The following is a 22135-nucleotide window of genomic DNA, read 5'->3' on the forward strand; positions in this document are numbered from 1 at the left end:
CCCTGTCTTTCTACAGAACTAAAGTTCTTAGCAAGCAGGCTTTTGTCTCAAAGACTTCAAAACATCACTAACGGTTTCATGTTCAGATGGCTACGCCAAGCAGTCGTGAACACACTGCAGAACTGTGGACTCAGGAATTTGAAGTTATAATGGGGTGTTATTTTAGAATATAAACTTAGTATTACCTTTTTTGTTTGTTTGTCAAGGAATTCAGGCACCACAGGAGAATGCTGGCTACTGGTTTGCTGCCTAAAAGCAAAGACAAATAAAATATGTAGTTTAAATAGTGTAAATTCTTCATTCTTATAAAAGGTTTACTGGCATACACATTTTTTTTGTTGGTTTTCCCTTTTCCCCCTCCCCCAATTTCTAAATATGCACATACAATCAATTCAGAGAAAACACAGACCAGTCCCATTTCCTCTTATAAGGAAGTGCATGTTATTAAACACAGTAACAGGGTATGAGCAATGAATTTGTCATTAAAAATTTGTGGATATGTGCATATGTGTAAAATTAGTTTATGAGAATTCTATAAAATTGAAGTCATGTATTAAAATTAATTTGACAAGATTTTGCATGAAACTTTTTTTTCAGAGCTGTGAAAAGCCATTTTCACAGAATTCAACCTTAGACACTTAAAATTTGACAGATGAGGAAGAAGTAAAACACATGGCTTTGTGTTCTCCTAAAGCCATTTGGGTTAAGCACAGAGCAAGGAGTAAGAGTTCTTAGATTCTTTGTCTATATCTATTATTATTTTAACATCACATTATGTCACCATACAAATATTAAAGGCCAACTCCTGCTCTCATTAATGCTAATTAAAGTATCATAAAAACCTTCTGTGGGCCCTTATCCTTGTTGGCAGGCCTTTGAAGTCAATGGATCTCCTCAATAGTAAAGTCCACCCAGACAGAACTTGCTCAAGAATCTTTAGCTATGCAAAAAAAAAAAAAAAAGATGCTACCAATTTCATGCGATGGATAAAAAACCTGATGTCCATAGATTTTATTTGATATGCTCACGGTCCTAAAACTGGGACTAAAAGCAAGATTTTTTGATTGTCAAAACACACCTCAGCCATTGCATCGTTACCCTCCAACTCCCTCACAATCTTTCTGAAAGTACAATTAAGGGTAGTTGTATACCTACTTACAGATTAAAACATACAAAATATAAATTTCTGTCATAGATTTTGGTTTAGACAAATACATCATAGCTATTTTTCGCGCCCTGTCCTCTTGAGAAAGGGGAGTGACAGAGCAGCTTGGTGGGCACCTGGTGGCCATTGAAGGTCAGCCCACCACACTGTCAAACTGGCAGGGACCATGTCAGAAAACAGCATCAACTGGAGATGCTGGGCACCTTGAAATCAGTCTCTAGCTATTCTGAAAATCTGGCTAGTATGCAGTATGAAAAATGGAGTAGCAATGGGAGGGCAGCTCAGCAGTAGTGAGTTCATATGAACCTATCAGTGATGCTAGTGAACATTTTCATATGTGGCATCTAAGGCTGATTTTGACGTGCCCGGTATTTTCAGGTATCATTGAAAAAAACTGCTGGTTCTCCAGTTTCTGAAAAATTTTGTTTTCCACATTTGCAGGAAAGCAATGTTTGGGTCAGAGAGATGAGATCCAGTCAGCACACTTACCTGGGAAGGATGCAAGTGACTGAGGTTCGTGTGCCTGGTTTCGGGCAGGCAATGTAACAATTTGCTGCTGAATGTTCAGCTACTGAGCTATAATATGCCTCAGCCTTCATATATGGACTGTCTATAAATCACTCAATTAACAAGAAACATTGACAAAAAGAGAAACATTGATTCTTAGCATCTGTCTACACATCTGCATAGTGTACAGCCACAGTGTCCTTAGCACTGAAAACAGTCAAACCATAGCAGTGTAAAACTCGTAGTGCAGAATAACTTATGCTGGAGAAAAATAGCTAGTTTTAGAGTAATTCCGGCCATTGGGGGTGTAAGTAATGGAATTTGGACTTTCATCATTTAAATGCTTTTGAAAATGTTAGAAACACTCCTAGATATTCCACTAGCAAAAATACAGCTCATTTTGCAGAAATAATATATTCCTGAACAGGACAAATTTAATCCTTGCAGCATGCGTAGATGACAAATTCCAAAGGGGCGGGGTGGAGGGGAAAAAAAGATGACACTGAAAAATTCTGCCCAAATTTCCATTTACAGCTTTATAAATAATGAGTAAGTATTTGAACTCATTAAATGTAAAGTAATTAGAAGCCCATGTGACAGCAGAATCAGGCCCAATGGGTTCCACTGCATGCCACAGAAACTGCAGACTTCCCATTTCCATCATAACCAATAACACTGATGTTTGCTATGATTATAAATAGGAAAGTGAAGCAATTAAAGGAAAGCAGAATGTCTTTATACCAGCTTTTACTGTGGAAAGAAATGAAAATTCATAATCAAAAGATGACATACAAGAAATCACAGTGTGGTCTTGACAGAACTGACATTTTCCAAGGAGGAAATTATGGAGCAATGTGAGAAAGGTGTAAGCAATAAATCACCAGGGCCTGATGGCATTCATCTGAAGGTTCTGAAAAAAATTAAGTTTAAAATATGGAGATGTGACCCTTTCAAGCAGCTATCCATGAAAAACGGAAGCACACTAACATAATGATGATTTTTTTTCTTTTCCTTTTAATCAAAAGAATCCAATGAAGGTTTTTTATTGAACCTCACATTAGCAAGAGGCAAGCTACAGATCAAGTCAAAGAAAGTATAGTAGAAGATAGAAGTGTTTTTATATGGAACAGTTCAATTCACATTAAGCCAGTTTCTGAATTGATCTGTGCTCATGTGACCAGAATAATATTTATTCTTCTCCCTCAGTGATACACAGATATTACGTTTACATGCCAACCCACCAGTATCCATGTAGGTGAATTGATACTGCATGCTATTTCAATGGGCCCTCAGTTGTTGCAGAACACTCAGAAATTCATGTTGTTCATTTTTCAGGTTGCATGTAAAGCTGAACCAAGGAGAACTCCTCTAGAACAATTTTTATGCCTACTCCCTACATTGATGCAGTAATGGCTGCTGGCACTAAGATGCTATAAAAGTGTCTGACTTGCAATGCCAAACTCACTGGCACAGAGATCCTACATTTCAAGAAGTCACTCTGTATTTATAAATCATAAAACCAACCTTGGCCAATCATCCAAGCCATCTTCATTTTCAGAGAAAAAATCAGCTACACATACTCAAATTGTTTTTGTCATGTTTGTCTAAGCTGATTTTTAAAATTTACAGTGACAGAGATGTCAGAACTTCCCAAGGTAACCTACACAGGACTTAACTCAGTTGACCATCAGTGAGCTCTTCTTGCTATCTAACCTAGTTCTCCTGTGCTGCAGCTCATTATCTCTTGCCTGATGCTCAATGGAGAACAGTTTGTTCCTTTCCTCTTTACATCAGCCTTTCATGACTGGAGAAATGATACATGTACCCTCAGTTTTATACATCCCTTAGAGATCTTCCTTTATGACGGTTTATAGAGAAGTGATAATCTTTCTTGGTGAGGGCCTTGCTCATTTTCTTGAAGTGCAGTGTCTAATATACTACACAAACTGAGGTCTTGACAGTGATGAGAAAATGTTATACTGCACGTATGAGGTAGTATGCATGCTCATTGCAACTACCGAATATAAACTTTGGAGCAGGGTTCAATTACTGACTGGCAGTCATTTTGTGGTGCATTACAGTTTGTATACCTCTACTTCATAAGTCAAGTCGTTAATAAGTAGAAATAGACCCATTTCTGGAACTTGACTTTCAGATACATACTTCCTGTAGAACTGAGAAACACTGATAGTTATTCTTTGTCTATAACTTTCCAACCACCTAAGCTGTTATGCCTGAGTAGTTTTGTTCAGGCTTTGTTATCTGATCTTTTTTACCTAAGTCTTACACGAATGTCAAGAGTTTTAATAAAATGGATGGGTTTTGACAGTCTATGCTGACCAAAGCATGAACATGATACTAACTAGCTAAAAAGAGAAAGATGTAAGGAGAAAAATCAAAATGAATTCATCTCAAGAGTGTAAACTGCTGTTCATGTCAGGAATTTTCTAACATGCATCTTTAACACACAGAGCTCCATAAGGAAACAAAAGAGCAAGGGATACTCACTGGCACGCGGTTATAGTCACAGACATAACTGATGTGTAACAAAATCGCTATGTGGAAATGACACTTTCTGCTGTACTACATAGTGTAAGGCCACTCGTCATGTACATATAGATAACTTATATTGTGATATTTAGCAGTCAGTGAGCTACGGTTTAGTGAGCTAGAGGCAAAAAAGAACAATACAGGAACTATTTGCCAGGGTAAGTATCAGAGCAGTATTATTTAACACAATTTTCATTTTGGAGGGAAATGGATAAGAAGATGGTGAACATGCAGGTTACAGATGCTTTGATGATATTCTAAAGGGATTTAAAGATACTTGAGGGTGACAGCTCTGTCTGAACAAGAACATGAACTACGTAGTGTAGATTAAGGTCCTTAGTCACTGAACTGTAGATTATCCTGCTAAGAACAAGAACATTTATCAAAAATATATTCACTGAGATAAGTCAGTCTAATAAGTTAAAAATCACAGGATGTTTCAGAAAATCACTTCTCCCTTCTTCACAGATTATTCCTAATTAGCTCAAGAGATCTCTAACACTAACTTGAAACTGTAGTTATGCCATTGTAAGATACAGCATCTCGGATTTCATGCAATAATCAATTGTAAAATGGAGGCAGACAGGAGGTGAAGCTGATGTCCACACTGGCCTCGTGAGAGGAGAGACCCGGTCACACTTGTCCCTTCTCTGCTGCCTGTTGGGCTCTCTGTGGAAGGACAAATCTGCTATTCAGCAAGGTTATAAAAAGGGCTCTGAAGGTTTTTCACTTTCCTCATTTGAATTTAGTCTTGACTATGTTTGGCTCTTTAAAGTAAGTCTGTCCTTTTAAAGTTTTGAATGAGCTATTTTGGGTAAAGGTTTGATTGTGATCCGGTTCCTTCATGCCACACAGGCCTGCAGGCACCTCTCAGTGGCTGATGATGTCGAAAAGAGGCCTGGCAAGTGTCGCATACACCGACTGGCTTTTGGGGGGGAATCCAGCCCTAGCATCAGTCTCCCAGGTGCACATTAATCCCATGACTCTTTTTTTTTTTTGGTAAAATGAGTCACAGGCAACTCCACAGCTCCATGGAACTGAATGGAAGAACATTTTTTCAGTGAGATAAAGCTATATCCCTGGTAATTATTATGTTGTTTTCCTATACCTATTTCTATTCCTACCAGAGATATTTGCCAATTCTCAGTGTGTCTTTAGTTACTTGTGACATCAGCTTCATACAGGGAAGAGTTTTGCATTTGAGCACAGTTAATACTGGTTTTCAAGTCAAGCATATAAATGCAGGAAAGATTTAACATGCAATGCTAAATGAGCTAATGCATGCATTTAATTAGCATCCTACATAATTTATTAGCTTAAGTTTGCTCATGTCCTGCATTCACTGGCTGAAGAATGTGAACTAGGTATATAGATTCAATTTCCTTGAAGAAATTCAATTTTTTTAAAGTGCTCACTTTTTTCTGAACAATTTGAAATTCATTACTTTGTAAAACAGAGTGCTTTATATATGTTCTAATAATGTAACTTCTTCTTTTCTAACAGATCTTTGAAAAATCAGCAGGTTGTCATACATTTAAATGTGTAGTTATAGTCCTGTGTATACAATAGAACAGAACTGCATATTATTTTGCTTTTTGACCCCGAGTACCTTTAAGCTCAATTTTCATTTTCCAAATCTACCAGTTAAAAAAAAGAAACAAAACAAAAATAAAAGAACTTAAATGAAAGGAAAATAAACAAAAAACCCCATGTTATTACTCTATACTTTAGTCCCACAGTATGTGAAGGCACAGTGAGGCTGTCTTCTCTAGGGACAGACTACCAGCTACTGTGTTAAACATCTGCACTATTATTCAGCAGCTTTCCTGTTTCCTACAAGTTTCCTGTATGACTAAACAGCCATATGCTTAAAACACAACAGCCCAGTAACAGCTACATGTAGAAGTGAGGCTTGATTTATGGGAAGTTATCAGATTTAGTCCTAAGATTCTGAACCTCATCTGTGAAATGCTAAACATTTTCAAGTCTTACTGAAATCACTTGCCCCTGAGGCTACTGCTCATAAATTTATAGGACTGGGTAAATAATCTGCAATATTTGTTGGGGTCAAATTTGAGAACTGCCAGGAGTAAAGGCAGCTTCACAACTCCAGGCAAAAGAAGGTATGAATTAATTTATCTGTGTGATCGTGCATAGCAATCAGGACTGGGTGCAAGACCTGAATGGCCAATGTATTTTACATGGGCACCTTCAGGCCAGATACCTAAAGGCATTTAGACATTGATTTCAATAAAATTTCAGTGGCTGAATATCTTTAAAGGCCTGTATATTTGTGCTTCATAGAGCCTAAATTCACTGTTACTGAACCATGAAGTCTTTGTGAGCCTCAAAGGATGTACAATCAAGCAAGATGTACCTAATTCAGAAAAACACATTTGTTTGGAAGCCTGTTTCCATTGTAAATAATTATAATTTGGGATGTCAAATAAAACTGGTAATAGCTTATTAACTCTTGATTTTAACCATCAGTGCAGATTGGAGAAAAAATGATCCTGAAATCATCAACAGTTCTAAAGAGATCACAAGATACACACCCCTGAAGTACTTAACAAACAGAAGGAGCTGCATGCACATAAAGGGAATAATAAATTAGGAAACTCATTGCCCCAGTGAACAGTGAGTCAAGCCAAAGGCAGAGCTATGATGGTAAACTGCAAAGGGTTCATTCTTTGTCCTGAAAATCATTACAAAAAACTTTTTTATTATTATTTTTTTATATTTAGTCCTTGTCCAATGGCCTGAACCCTTTTCTTGCTGAAAACAGAATACTGAAAGGGAGAGATTCTGATGCACTATTAACCTAGAGAATGCAGGTGGTTACACCTAGACAAAATCCTATAATCACAGAATCACAGAATGGTTGGGGTAGGAAGGGACCTCTGGAGATCATCTAGTCCAACCCACCTACTGAAGCAAGTACAGTAATACACCAGAGCACATAGCAGACCTTATTCAATCTCAATCAACCAAAGTTAGCATGGGAGTTAACATCATGAGCATATACAGAGAAAGACATACCATTTTGGAGAAATTAACCATTAATGAAAAAAAAAACACCCTTAATGGAATAACAGCATCTAGTTACAATCAAGCAAGTCATTGGTTTCCTCAGAGAACTCTTAAGAGGTATAACAGAACTTGCATTTACACTCTCTATAGGAAACTTATAAAATAACAGAAATAAGAGCTAAAAGAAGCACTGAGATGTCCTTATGCCCACGCCACAGCAAGAGACCTCAAAACTCTTAGTCAATGAAACTTGCTAATCAAAGGGATTAATCCAGCAAATGCAGCCACCTCTCCTAGAACACTATTGGAGAGACAGACTTTGACGCTAAAGACATGACAGATCCCTCCTGCCTCTCATACCCAAGGAAGTGTCAGGGGGACATTTGTCTGGAGTTACTCCATTGGTAAGAAGATTAAAACACCCTTCCTCTACAAAAAGGAGGGCACCGCTATTGCGGTTTACAGTATTCCTAGGCTTTCTGCCAGTGACTTGTCCATCTGCTTTTTACAGCTCTTTTCTCTATTTCTTTGCTGGTCTGCATGGAGCTTTACAGACACAGAAGGATAACCCTCTACTCTTGAGATTTAATAACATGTGCCACAGTCAGTTCCAAAATGCTGAGCACCTGCAATGCTGTGTACAATCTATGGTATTCTGGGTACTCTTGAGAAGGGCATAGAAACAGGACAGCAACCCAGGACAAACAGTACTGCACATAAATCTAATTCTACTAACTGGGAGAACACTGAGATAACTAAGCTGATGAGAGGACTAGCTAACCTACAGCTGCTCATCCCCAGAAAATGGCAGATTCCCTAAGAGCTGGCTGGATCATGATGACGCGCCTGCTCCTTTCAGATCTTATTGTGTGGAAAATGACTTCTGTTAGACAACAGACAGCAAAGGATTTGACTCACCAGTGGTCTTCACAGCCAAAATCAGAAGTAGAGCGGCTGCTTGTAAGCTGAGGATCTGCTACACACCCAGTGCTGCTTTTCAATCTTGTGTAGTTTTTACGAACAATATATCCCCTGAAAGCTAAAAAACATAGTTATGAATCAGAGAAAAATTCTGCAGAACCTGAAACACAGACTGACACCTGGCGCTGCAGTGCCTCAACTTTTACTGAGCCAGGGGTCAGAAAGAACACTTAGCACCTCACAGGGGTGACTGCAATGTTTGCCATTTTTACAACAGCTAGAAATTATACAGAGCCTTACACTCTTACTGTTATAGTGACCACTTGGCATAGCCCAGGCAAGGAAAATGCCTCAAAATGAGAACATGCCTAATTTAAATAGAAATCCAGCTTAGAATGTGTTAAAATACATATTAGAAAGTCACTCCCAAAACATTTTCTTTAATTACAGCTCCGACGATTTGTATGAGTCAGAATTTTACAGAATCAGACGTTTTACCTGCTTTTATTTTGGGGCATGGGGGTGAGGAGCCAGGGACAGATATATTCACTTAAAACTAGAAAAATGTCTAGTTTTCAATGAACTTCTAATGTTCAATGAACTGTAACCATAATAAAACATTTGAAATACTTCTCATAAAAATAATCAGGGAAAAAAAAAAATCTACAGAAACTGCAACTTATGCCATTAATAGAAAAAAGAGTAGAACAAAACAATCAATAGAAACACTAAATGAAGTAGCAAGCATGCAGTGAAACAAAATGGCAAAGAAAATGGCAATGAATAACATTTTGAAGATATTTACACCCTTTATTTCCATGGATTGTCTCTCTGGATTTGTGTGCCTATAAATAACTTAATTACTTCCATAATTTTATCTGTTGTGAATTTGCTTGAATTCTTGACACCTGTGAATAGGTCATAAGAAAACTCCAGCAAAAACCACAGAAAGCGATACATACTGCACTTAGGACAATAGACTAAAAAGTATCATAACGTACACTTAAACCCCCAAATTTTCAAATTTTATTTCTTGTAGGGTTTATTTTGAGCATTATTATAAAGGGAAATACCTCGATAAAAGGGGAGAAAGGGCTGAATAACGAAGCAAGTAAATACATATCAATGCCATAGTTGTGTATAACAAGCAGCTGCTGAATAACAATGGCTGAGGGTTCTGAGGGAAAGGAGCTGTTTATTAATCTAGCAGAACTGCAACTTAAACAGTAAGACAAAAAAGAAAATGGGAGCTAAGATCAGGAAATATGATGATTTTGAGGAAAAAAAAAAAATCCCTGTCCAGGAAAAGCTTTCAAGCACCCTAAACATGCGCAAAAGCAGAGTCAGTCTGGGGACTGATTATCCAAAGGAGGAGAGGAGCCTTTTCCTTGGGGTTCCTAGAGTCCAGGGTTAAATAGTACAGCAGGATGTTGTATCGGTACAGAAATGGCATTTGGGGCAACCTCATATAGGATCAGGGTCAAGACAACATTGTAGATTACAGCGGGAAATCAGGAGGTAGAATAAATATAGAATATAGAATAAATTGACAACAGAGAATGATCCGAAGAATAACAAGTTTTCCCTGCATCTCGTGCCTCTGATTTTAGGAAAACACTAAAAGTAGGCACTACCTGCACAACAGAGCATAAAGACCCTGTAAAATTTGTAATCCCTCAATTATTACCAAGTTATGAGATAATTGATTTATTCCCCTTTTCTTCTATTCAATTACTCTTACAAATTTAGCTCCACATTCACGGTGTTTTTGCATAATGAAAAGATGGTGGAGGAAACAAAACAGAGCTACCTTGATTGCATCTGCTCTTTCCCTTAGGAAAGGGCCGTAACTAATCCCTTCTTTTTAATTTTAATTCCTGTTTAGTGTTAATGGTCTTCTTTTCAGCCACCTATCTCCACAAAAATATATGGAGTTGTACTTATTTATCCTATATATGAAAATGAAAAACTTTTGAACAGTTCAAGCTGTGGTATGCAATGCACCATAACAATCCAAGCATTTCAGTGCTACTGAGGTTTCCAGGGTACGAAGCAGCAAAAATTGCCTTTTAATGAGAGGTTACTAAAATAAATAACCATTCACTTCACAGAAAGCACGACAGAAGCTGGGCCTGCTGAGGTGTTGTACTGAATACAGAGCTCAGGTATTGTGAGGCTGAGGAACTCTCCATCCTTAATAATCCCACTGGAAACGTCTGCCTGTCTGGCAGAGAAGAAGCGAACATTCACTCGCCCCATGCGATCAGGCTTCCAGTGCTTAACCATCCCCTACTGACCAGACGAGGAGCCTCCTCCGCTGCCGGCAGCACAGCCAGCTGGCCAGCAGCCACCTCTCTGCAGCTGAAACATACTGAGTATCAGTCAGACGGTGGACTACTGTAAAGATAAAGAAGCACTGAAACAAACGAACTAATAAGATAAACCTCAGTTTTATCCATAGTAATTTCTCAACTTTTAGCAGTTCTTTGCATGTGTGTGTCTGTCTATAAAAATCAACCCTGAAACTTACCGTGATTTTATTTTTTAAAATTCTTTTTCCCAGAGACTCTTTTTAGCGTCAGTATAAGCATTTTGGTCTTTCTCTCATGCATGATACAGAACATGCTGTATCTGATATAATAAACACGGTTTTTACCCTGTGTTTTAATTTCATACACATTTTCAAAATCAACTCCTCTTCAACTTAACTTTTCCACAAACCAGTTTCTAACATTCTTCTAGAATATCTTGCATCTGACAGGTAAATGTGTGTATTTTTCCCACTTTCCCTTGGACTCATGGGATAACTGAATTAGCAGGATAAACAAACTTGTCTCTCTCTCAAAAGCTTCATCAAGCATTAGTAGGACTGCACCTTTTCAACATTTATTAACTGGATCTATAATGTTTCAAAAGAAATGCATATGCAGAGAATTCTACTGGGGGAGCCTGAGAGGCTGGGAAGCTGCTCCATCACAGCAATTTGCATTACTGACTGGTGCTGGTTTTGACACTAAGCACTTGGCTCAAAGAGTGTGAAATTAGCAGACTCATGTTGCTACTGCTCCATGAACAATCACTGCATCATTGAAGAAGAATGATTACCAGCTGTCACCTCATTTTCACCTCATCCAGTCTATATTCCAAACTTCGCAGCAACAGTATCTTTAACCCTGATCCTTACATAGCCAAAGATGACAGGATCTGAAGAGCAACATAGGAAGTGAACTTAATTTTAGCACTTCTGTTAGTAACTCAGTGTTAAATGTTTTATGTGCCACAATTTAGGGCATGAATTTTTACTTCTTGTACTGATCAATTCTCACACAAAGCGGGTTTTCTGTCAGCTGCAGCACCTAGCAAACCAAGAATATATTTACCTTGGGGAGTCTGAAATTCGGTGTATTGCAGTCAAAACCCTTTATTTTAAGGTCTAAGTACCAAGGCATATACATTACACACAATGTTGCACAATCCCAGTTAGGAAAGGTCCAGGCATTTTTCCTCTGATTCCCATAGGAAATATATAGTTACAGAGCAAATTGTGAAGCACAATGTAGAAAGATCAAAGCTAAATAATCACAATTCTATATAAGTAGTATAAAGAAGGAGACGATGTAGTATTTTAAACAGCAGGATTCATTCTCAGTCATAAAAAATCACGTTAAGCAGATATTTTCTACACAGACACATTTTTAACCTACAATATAATCTAAAATACCATATAACAGTAACTCAGAAATGAAAACTCACTCTTGCTGAAGAGAAGATATGGTAGTCTGTAATCAGAAGTTGATTTGCTACAAACGGGATATCACTTCCTTAGTTTGCCTAGTTAGAAGAGCATTCAGCAGTTTAACTAACAATATCTGAGAGGATTTGGAGCCCACAAATCTGATTCTTCACTCCATGCCAAGTTAATTTTCATGAACAGTAAAAGGGATGAAGAGTCACATCCTTTGCTGGGTCCCACAAATACCTCCCCTCTTTCACCTCTCACTCTGGATGAATATTGGGTGATGCCTGTTTAGTAGCAGAAAAAAACAACTCTTGTCTTCAGTTCCCCAGCAGAAGCATTATGAGAAAGTAAGTCACAAGTTCTCACATACAAGCAGTAACTACCAGTAACAAGCGGTGAGCATGAGTAAGATTCACCAAGGCTGCCATCACGACTGGTGCCACTGATGCATATCACCACTTGGACACAAAGTTTTTAATTACTACACATTATTACAGTCACTGATCTTGAGACTTGGTCAAAGGAAAAAAAAAAAAGTGAAGATAACAGTGAAACTGTTTGTCAATATCAGCAAGTGAACGGAATAGATTTTCAAACATATTGTTGGCCAACGTACATTGTTGTCCCTTCCTGATTTTAGCAAGGGTGTGAAATCCAGTAAGCATGGTCTCCTTTTCATCTCCTCAAATCCAGGAGGAAAAACGAAAAAAAAATGCAGACATATTCACATCGACAGAGCTTAGCTCAGAGATGGGGATAGAATATAGGACCTCATACTTGATAAGACCACCTCACTTTTGCTAACACGTTGCCTGCACATGAGCAGCAGGCTTTTAATGGTTACTAGAGACAGATGCTAAAAGTGAAGAATTACTGGACACCCTAAGCTAGTACAGAACACAAAGAGATGGAAGAATAAAGTTAACCAAAGCCATGCAGCCTGTACAAACCAGTCTGGTTTACCCTGAATGTGAAATCAAGGTCATACAATGAGTCAGTTCAGCTGCCATTAAGAGAAACACATACATCTCTTCAATGGTTCTTGCACTGAAAATGTAGTTAAAAGGAAGAAAATTAACGATACAAAAAAGTAAAACAGGATCTGCTACCTAGTGGTTGTTATTTTCAGGAACATTTTAAAAATATATATTTTTAGATATATTTATAGAGTACTTAGAAGGTTTTGGAACATTTTTGTCATCTAATGCTTAGATCTATACAACAGTATTAGCCGAATACATGTACACACACACGTACATAGGTATATAAATATATACAAATATAGGGTTTTCAAGAAATACTTCCTTGTCTTCTATTGAAGCAACAATACCTCTGCTGTTGAAAATCGCCAAGGTAACACTTGTATTAAATGCTCACATTTATTATAAATGTAAAATTGTAAATTACAGCAGTTCTCAGGCCCTTTTTTATCAGAAGGGAGTGAGTTTTGCCAGAAGTATGTTAGAGATATGTAAATAGTGAGCAACACTGCCTAGGCAGAAGTTATAGAAAGCAAGCAATTTACAAGAGGATACTTCATCTGGTTTCCTTCTGAACATCCACCACTTTTTATTTAAAAAAAATAAAAAGAAAATAAAAGGGAAAAAAAGGCCCAAATCTTGAGTTCTTTATACATAATTTTCCAATACAGTGTGACATATGGTGAGTGTGCGAGCACGTGTTGGAGGAGGAGATGGTGGCTCAATGGATTAGTCATTTGCCTTTCACCTCTGGAAGCATAGTTAAACTCAGTCCTGACCAGAGCTGCACACTATATTCCAGATGGCTAAAGTGGGCCTAATTAAAATGAATTCAGTGATGTCACCTCGGATCTAAGTGAATCGCATGCACCACTCATTTGGCATTTTGGCAATGTCAGCTCACAAATGAAATAACCAGATTAAAATCCTCCCTTAAGTCTTTAGGGACAATGATCACACTGTATGGAAATACATGCTATCATAACTAGAAAACATAATTGTATTATCTGTTGCTCTAAATTCTAATTAATGAATTATTCTAATACAAAGAAATCTTAAATGAGACTTGCATGTGAAGTAAATCAGTGCACCAACATTTCAGTCAGATAATTCAGTGGATATACACACTGATTTAAACCAGCTGTGAATCTGGCAACATAATTTTTAAAAATTCTTTATTTTAACAAAATATTTTTCCTTTTATGTAGATGTAAATCAAAACAATACAAATCACAATTACAAAGAAATACTCAGAAGTGTAAAGTATTGTTAACTCAAATACTTTACACAAAATCGTTCTTTACAATTCATCTCTAAGTTAAAAATGAGGATTTTCTAACCTTCACAGTTTGGGAAAGTGTGAATGGAAGAGTGGGAAAGACCACCAGTACCCTGTGTACCATTTTAGCCACCAGTCTAATAACATTTATGTATTCTGAGAACCTGTGATGTAGATATGCTGAAGTAGGGTAACTTCTTCTTCCTCATCTAATTTAAATTCACAAACATTTTGTTTCCTAGCAAGGGTGTTTTCCCCCATCTGAAATAATGATTTTTTGTGTGTGTGTGTAATACAATACACTCAGGAATTGTATCCTCATGTACACTGTGAGGGTTGGTTTTTTTCTAAGTTTGTTTTTTTCTTCCAACATTTCTTCAATGGATAGTGAACTGCTGGGCCCACAGAGATCTCCAGACCACCAGCTCATGTATTTGAAAGGCATCTGTTTATTTTTAAAATGCAAATGCAGCCTACCTCAAAGACTGACTTGCAAGAAATGAACAATCTGAACAAGTCAAGAGGTTTCCAATCAGGAGCTGTGTTCTTCCTTTATATCAGGCTATGATCACTTGCTGTCAAAACCACTTAAACAATATCCTGGAATCTGAATGAAGTCCCCCCACAATTAAAATGAGCAGGATAATCCTGCAAGAATTATTCAGGCAAATCATTTTTCACACAGTTTAAAGTAATGATAAGGTCATTTACAAAAGAAATCAGCGCCTTTGAAATGCTGACTTGTAGACAGAGGACTGCCTGGAGGAGGGCCATAGATAACAGTGAAGACTGGCCTCCTAACACTACCCTCGCAGTCTTTGGAACTGATTCTGATGAAGAGAAGGCCCAATAAGGTTAATACCCCTACTTTGATCTCTGTCAAAGCGTACCAGCAAGAATTAATTTACATTTCAGATGAAAAAGGTTGACAGCATGAAAAGGCATCTTGTTTCTGGTATGTGAATGTGCTGTAATAGATCGGGAATTCTGAAAGGAAGTTCTGAGGAAGCTAAAGGGATAAGCCGAGCGGCTGCTTTTATTGGGAAAGAGATGAAAGGAAAACAAATTTCAATATGCGCTGTTCTGTAGAAACATGTAAGCCAAATGCTTCCTAAATTTCAAGGCCTGCTTGAGCTGGGGGTGGAGGGGGAAAGGAAAGGGAAGTACATATATTTTAATTATATGGTTTTGCTAATGTCTGGATGACAAATGCAAATGATATTTCCCACTGCCTGAAATGCCTCATTTTGAAAAATATACAAAGGTGATCATACTCCATTTTACTGAAAAGCTGCCTTGAACTACATACTTGCATTTTAAGATGTGCAGGGAAGGGAGAGATTTGGAGTTGCTTTTGTCTCCATGTCACCAGGCACTTGGACAGTGTAATGTAAACAACAGAAAGACTGTCAGTGTACTTTAAAAGCTGGAAAATGGCCACCATTAGCAAGCACAAGCTTTGATTTGAGATACAGAATAATTAGCATATAGCGGAGAGCAAATGTGCACAAGAAGAATTTTCAAGTAAGAAGTCTTAGATACAGGTTTCCAAAGGCAGACAGAAATGTGTTGAAGATTATTATTATTATTATACCCTTTTGAATGCAGTGCCAGGATAGGAGGAGCAGACAGCCTAATTAATACAAAGGTGCACTGTGTCACTCTTAACACTATAGTCCTAATGCTTCTTTGCCCAGATTGATGGCTGAAATTGTCGATTGCCAGGTGACACAGGAAGAGGGTGTGTGTGCTGGTGGGAAGAGCACTACCAGCATTCCTCCAGCTTTAGGTCCAGGGGGCTCAACAGAAGTGTCCAAATTCAAGGGTACGTGTACACTCCCATCACCCCTGCTCTACCATGTTCCACATGTCTCAGAGATGGCAGACAGCAGAATAGATCCGTTGCTTTCTCTAAAGAGCTACTGATGAGCACACACCTCCTACACAACTGACAATTCTGGCTGGATAAAACTTTACAGTAGAATGTCCCCTACAGTCTCCAAGTGATCCCGCTACACACCAGCTTCCTACTGAACCTGAGATAACTCTTGTCTTTAGGAACTCGCAATAGCGGGACAGTGACGGGTCAACTGTTTCACTTTCCTTTTTATGGCAAAAGGCTGTTGTAAAAGTCAGGAAATCAAAGTCCAGATATGGCCAAGTGTAAATGCAGCAAATGCTTCAGGATAGTTGGAGGGGTACTTTAAGATCTGCTCTCTGTGCTATCAGGAAAGCAATAGGAAATGACAACGCAAAGGAGAGGAAAAAGGGGAGAGAGTGCTTCTGCAGTATCCTAGTGCTTGTTGCATGGAGAGAAAAAAATTCCTCCTTAACAGTTCTCTATTTAATAGAATATTCTGCATTTGACCCCAGAACTATAGTTCATGATTCCACATAACAGCAGGCATACAAAGCTATCAATTTTATTATTTATCCTACTGATACTCTGTTCCTTTCTGTAACTAGATTGGTATTTGTTTTCTGCTGAAAGTCACAGAGATGCTTAATTTCAGAGCAGCAAACTCAGACAAAAGAAAAACAAATTTATTTACTGGAAATGGTTTGAGAACAAACTAAAAGACTATTTAGAACACATCTTTTTCAGACTGACTTTACACTATATGATACAGAATAGAGAGGTGACAAAACTTAAGGAGTCATAGCACAGGAAGCTGGTAGAATAAAGGCGGTACCTTGGTTTATCTGTAAATACATTTGCTACAACTCACTTTTCATCGGCTACAGCCTTTCAGCCCAGGGTTCGACAGGGAAGGTGCATTACACTGCATCACATGGAGGCTGCTTCACATTGGCAGCATCTGAAAACACCATCGAGTTCATGGCACTGGATCTTAGATTTCTGTGCCATATGGTACCCTGCTCTCTAGCAGAGACCTACACACCCCTATGGGCCTGTTCCTCCAATAATCTCTTTAAAGCTTATTCAAATTCATATTGATATGGCTGCATAGGAGTCTGGCAGAGAGTCAAAAGATCGGCCAAAGCTGGCAAACCCAGCAAGCAGTGAAAACAAAAACCTGGCAGCCTGCCAAGATGAGGGCTGACACAAAGGCAGAGAAATGCACGTCCAGTGCCTCCCATCCACACTTCAGTCAAATCAGTTCAGTGCTTCATACAGCTTTACATATAGTTGAATCATATCGACTGTGCTCAGAAGAATCTTAAAGAATTAACTCAACATCTTTTAAGCAGCATGTTTTGCTTCCAGAGAAGTACTTACAAAAAGTACAAAGTGCCTGATACCTGTCACTGGTGTCATTTGATACTGAAGCACAAACGATCAAAAGTAAAGTTTTCGATAGCTTTTGTGATACTGTGTGTATTTCTCTTGGCTACAAATACTGACACATGAAATCACCCACAGCAAAATAGGTGTTGGCAACCGAAATAATGTTTTAATTACCTGCTTGAATACGTATAGCGGCATCAGTTCTTCTGTTCCTTATTTCCTTGTACTTCCTGCGAGCTTCATATCCTCTCCAGGCTAAAAATACAAAACCATGTGCTGGAAATTACATTTATTTAAGGAAGTGCTACAGAGTCTACAGAGCCAGAGATGTGCTGAAACTTTCATCCCTCCTGCCATAACCACTCCAGCCCCCACCCCCAATACCTCTCCCCCACCCACCCACATGTTGAACTCTGGGTTCATGACTGCAGGATTCACATCCCCACAACTTCAAACACTGCTTCACTCAGCCAAATTTTAATTGTCACCATGTGCTCACTGATGTCCTAATCCAAAAGGCAAAGGTACATGATCATGTCAGCACTAGAATTCCCCTCCTCACACAGCTCCCCAAACTCAATTTAAGGAAGCCTCCTACATTACTGACAATCAGCCACTCAGGCCCACCCCACGATGTATGTTAACTGGAATTCTGGTATGCATGGGGGTGGGGGGCACATTACTGCATTTCATTTATGTGCAGCATGCTAGCACAGACATACCTAACAAAATTTTCATTTTGTGCACAGGCACCACATCCAAAATACTAAAATATTTAAATAAAGACATTATCAAATACTAAGGTGACAGCTTAGAGTAAATCAATAACATTTGCATCAATTAGCTGGAGAGAAAAGCACCTCCGGTTATTTTGATTTCAAAATAAACTATTACGAATGAATAAATAATGTACATGCAATTTAACAGCTTGAAATGCAAAGACACTCAGTGAAAGAGGGAATGTGAACATTTACCTGACTGTATGGTAACAGCACTATTTTCTCTTTTCTCTCTGACTTTCTTGTACCTCCTCGCTCCAAGCCATCCCTTGATATAGGCTTGCATGACCACCACTCTCCCTATAACTTCTCGCAGGAACAAATTTAACTGCTCTATATGGTAATACTTTAGAAAAACCTGAAATGGAACAACAAAAAAATCAGTACTACATGCAGGCAGTAACATAATCTCTTGTATTCTGCCTTTTCTTTAGTCTCCTATAAGCCTATTTTAGGGCACTGTTGCTGAGAAAACTAGTAAAGTAGTGGTTGTTGATATCGTAGCAATCTAGTGAATCAAATATTTGCTCTCAGTGTGCTTGTAGAATTTCATTATTCCACTGATTATAATAGCCCCATCACAAAATAAACTACATATTTATCCCCTTCACAAGGTAAATTGGCTGGAGGATATTTCAGGTATCAACAATTTTGAAATATAACCTTTCTTGTCAGTGGGAAAAGAAATCCTGAGTTAAATTTTGTTTTAGACATACTACTGTCTAACAGCATTCTGCTTCAGGAGGCAAATCCTACGGGTGCTTACACCTACTTTATCTAGGTCTTGAGCATGAAATTCTCCTTGTTTTTCCTTTGTGCACTGTAAAACAACCCAAGATATTCTATAACAACCATTTTACAGAAGTCATCCATTCCATTTGGAACCATGAACAAAGGCTCTTGACAGAGCCAGCAGGATCTCACCTGAAACTCCACAAATGGATAATGTACCAGCCAGACTCACAGGATGGGCCAGTGTGGAGTTTCAAGTCATGCCATGATTAAGAGGAGGAGGAACTTCAGGGAGGCACCACCACAGCAGGCATTGACAGATGTACAGCCTGTGCAGAGCATGCTTTGGGGAGGTACTCAGTACACCTCTCCTCTTGCAGCACTAAGCTGGCTTGGGAGGGCACCTCTATCACCTGGGAGGCTAACTGGAGCAAATTTCTTGCTCTTTTGTTCATTCTTGCAGTGCTTTTCAAACCACTATTAGACACGTTTTGCTATTATAAAAGGATAGCAACCTCTACCTTTGTTTTGCCCAGAATCCAGTTGTCTAGTTTAGATCTCTCCAAAATGGCAAGACAGTTTTCTCTGCTACCAAGGGGAGTCTCATGTGCCTTGAATGCAAGGTAGTAATACCTGCAAAACCAAATCACAAAGAAATAATTGACTTGACAATCAATATGTACTTTCATTTTCCATCTCCAGAACTCACGGGCCAAATTTTCTGTTATACTCAGTCCTCTTCATAAATCATGACACAGCTGTCATGAACAGATATTTGAGAATATATATATGACATAGGAAAATAAAAGGCACTATAGTGGTGACGAGAATCTGATGCATTCTAGAAATCCGCAGTTGGCGTAATAATCCGTAAAGGTCTTTCAATAACCAGTGCAACTGAGGAAACACTTAAGGTTGCTCTGAATTTTTCAGACAAGTGAGTGAATGAATGACAGGGAGAAGAAGGAAAAGTGCTAGAAATCAGAGTAAAAGAAAGGAATGCAAAAATAAAACTTTTTGCCTAACATGTGTAAAATAAGTATGCCATCTACAGAACTGCATAACATACTTCAGCACAGTTACATCTCACTGCAAGTCTGCAAATTCTGTTGAATAAGTGGGTGCTACCTGAGGTGTTCAATGGACTTTTACAGATTTGAGAGGGAGAAAAGTCAAATGCTAGCACCAAAGAAAGCGAAAAGCACCAAAAGTAAACTATGCATGTTATTCCAGCAGAAAATGCAGAAGTCTGGAATATTTCAGTGTTCTTCTATGTTAAGCCACTACTTTTATTTCTATTTTTAAAAATAAAGTTTATAGTCCGTCATGTGTTGTCTCACAAACATGCAAATATTCATGCAAATCCATGTTATTTTCTCAGGTTATGCATTGTGCTTGAAAATGTCCTATACATAACACATATTAATCTACATGTTTCCTAAAAGGATTTGACCAATCACATTCTCAGTTGCAGTAAGACTGCATAAGAGAAAAGTGAGTTGCCCTAATTTCTCAGATGAAACCCTAGAACTGTATCTTTCTTAACCAGTGGCTCTTACACTGCACTACAACCTATCCTTCACAGACGCAAATTGTATTCCAGACATTAAAATGGGATTAATTGTACTTAGTAGTCATTAGGCACAAACCAACATATTTTAAAAGATGAATTTATTCCCAGATCAACAATTGCAAAGCTAGGACATGCAGCATTAAAGTTGAACATTAAAAAAATCCAGGTATGCTAAGACATGGAAAACTTCAGAATGATGCTATGCATTAACTAGCTGATTATCGTGAAGGCATTTTAGTGTTGGTCACTTTAGATTAGATTAACTGACTGTAAACAAATGGTTCAAGTTCTCTCTCCTCCTTAAACAGTGAACTGTGCAACTGGTCAATAAACAGCATTCAAACAGCACCATTAACTACTATGCCCATGTCTCTTTCTAAAGTTCCCTTCACATTCCAGACTTAAAGGCAGCATCAGTTCTACACAATTAACTCAAAAAAGTAATGATTAACCCTTTTTTCTCTTCAAAACAAATCTTTGTACTAAAATATACTGGCCTGAGATGGAGAATAGACAATGATATGTGAAAAGCACGAGGTGCAAAAGGGCAAAATCCATTTCTGACCAGTTCCCCACCAATAGTAAGGAGATTCTCAACATTCCAAAAGATCTTTGCTCCTTCTCAGCCTTGGAGCTGGAAAACTTAGGACACTCATGTTTTTAGCACTGAAAGAGCTGTTAAATAACTTTCAAAAATTCCTAACTTGTATTCATTGCATCTCACCACATCTGAATTCATACAACTAATTACATTTGACTCTATGTCTGGAGTATGAATGAAGCAATGTCAATGAAAAATGAAAAACATCTAAGATACTCTTGAAATGCAGTAGCAGATACCTAACATCTATGCTGTAAATCACCAGATGAACATAAAATGACAGAAATACTCTCTGAAAGACATAATTTGGTCCATTCTTCATATATAATTCATAAGGGATTATCAGACTTTTCATTTCTAGAGGTTTCATATCTTTTCCATTCTGCAAACCTTTACCAGTATTCTGTGAATAACAAGAGTCTAGAAAGTACCTGTGGAAGGTACAGCAGTTTACTATTTTCTAAGTGTACAGGAACATTATGCAAAACTGGGGAAATCTTAAAGCCACTGAAACAAATAAACAGTTCCGTGGATAATAGTAAAATCAAAATATGGGGGATGTTATAATTTTGTTTTCAGAAATCACTTCAGGACTTTGGTACAGTGCAGACTCAGTGTTAAAGTAAGTTTGCATTAAAAATACATCGTTTTAAAAGCAAACATTTTTTTTCTCTCTAGCAAACATGTTGACTTCTAATTTAATTCTGTGCTTCCCTGATTCTGAATAATAACAAGTCTATCACCACTGTATTTTGGGGGTTAGAAGAAAGCATGCACTGAGGTAACATGTTTTACAGGATTTTGCAGTATTTGACCAGTTTTTTTCCTAGCTCCACTCAACGCAGAATGTGACTCATTAAGGTCATGAGAAGCGTAATACCGATGGTTTAGAGACGGTGTGTTCTAGGTGTACCAACAGTGACCTGATGCAAATTTGCACCGTCAGACTGAAAAAGCAGTACCAGCCTCACTGGGATCACTGTCACAGTAATAGCACTGGTATTGCCATGAACATATGATCTGAGTAAC

The 22135-nt window shown here is 38.1% G+C and overlaps 1 protein-coding gene across 1 annotated transcript in view; it reads right to left on the reverse strand.

The window, feature by feature from the left end:
* MYO3B (myosin IIIB) overlaps positions 1 to 22135 on the reverse strand; it is a 196640-nt gene that overhangs the window by 48213 nt on the left and 126292 nt on the right. Inside the window, exons 28-32 of the mRNA XM_082055656.1 lie at positions 19454 to 19565; positions 18396 to 18558; positions 17596 to 17676; positions 8171 to 8291; positions 186 to 249 (exon numbers count right to left, since the gene is read on the reverse strand). Of these exons, the coding sequence (XP_081911782.1) occupies positions 186 to 249; positions 8171 to 8291; positions 17596 to 17676; positions 18396 to 18558; positions 19454 to 19565 (541 nt within the window). The remainder of the gene's footprint in view (positions 1 to 185; positions 250 to 8170; positions 8292 to 17595; positions 17677 to 18395; positions 18559 to 19453; positions 19566 to 22135) is intronic.

Source organism: Streptopelia decaocto, assembly GCF_964273445.1.
Source record: "Streptopelia decaocto genome assembly, chromosome: 6".
Lineage (NCBI taxonomy): Eukaryota > Metazoa > Chordata > Aves > Columbiformes > Columbidae > Streptopelia > Streptopelia decaocto.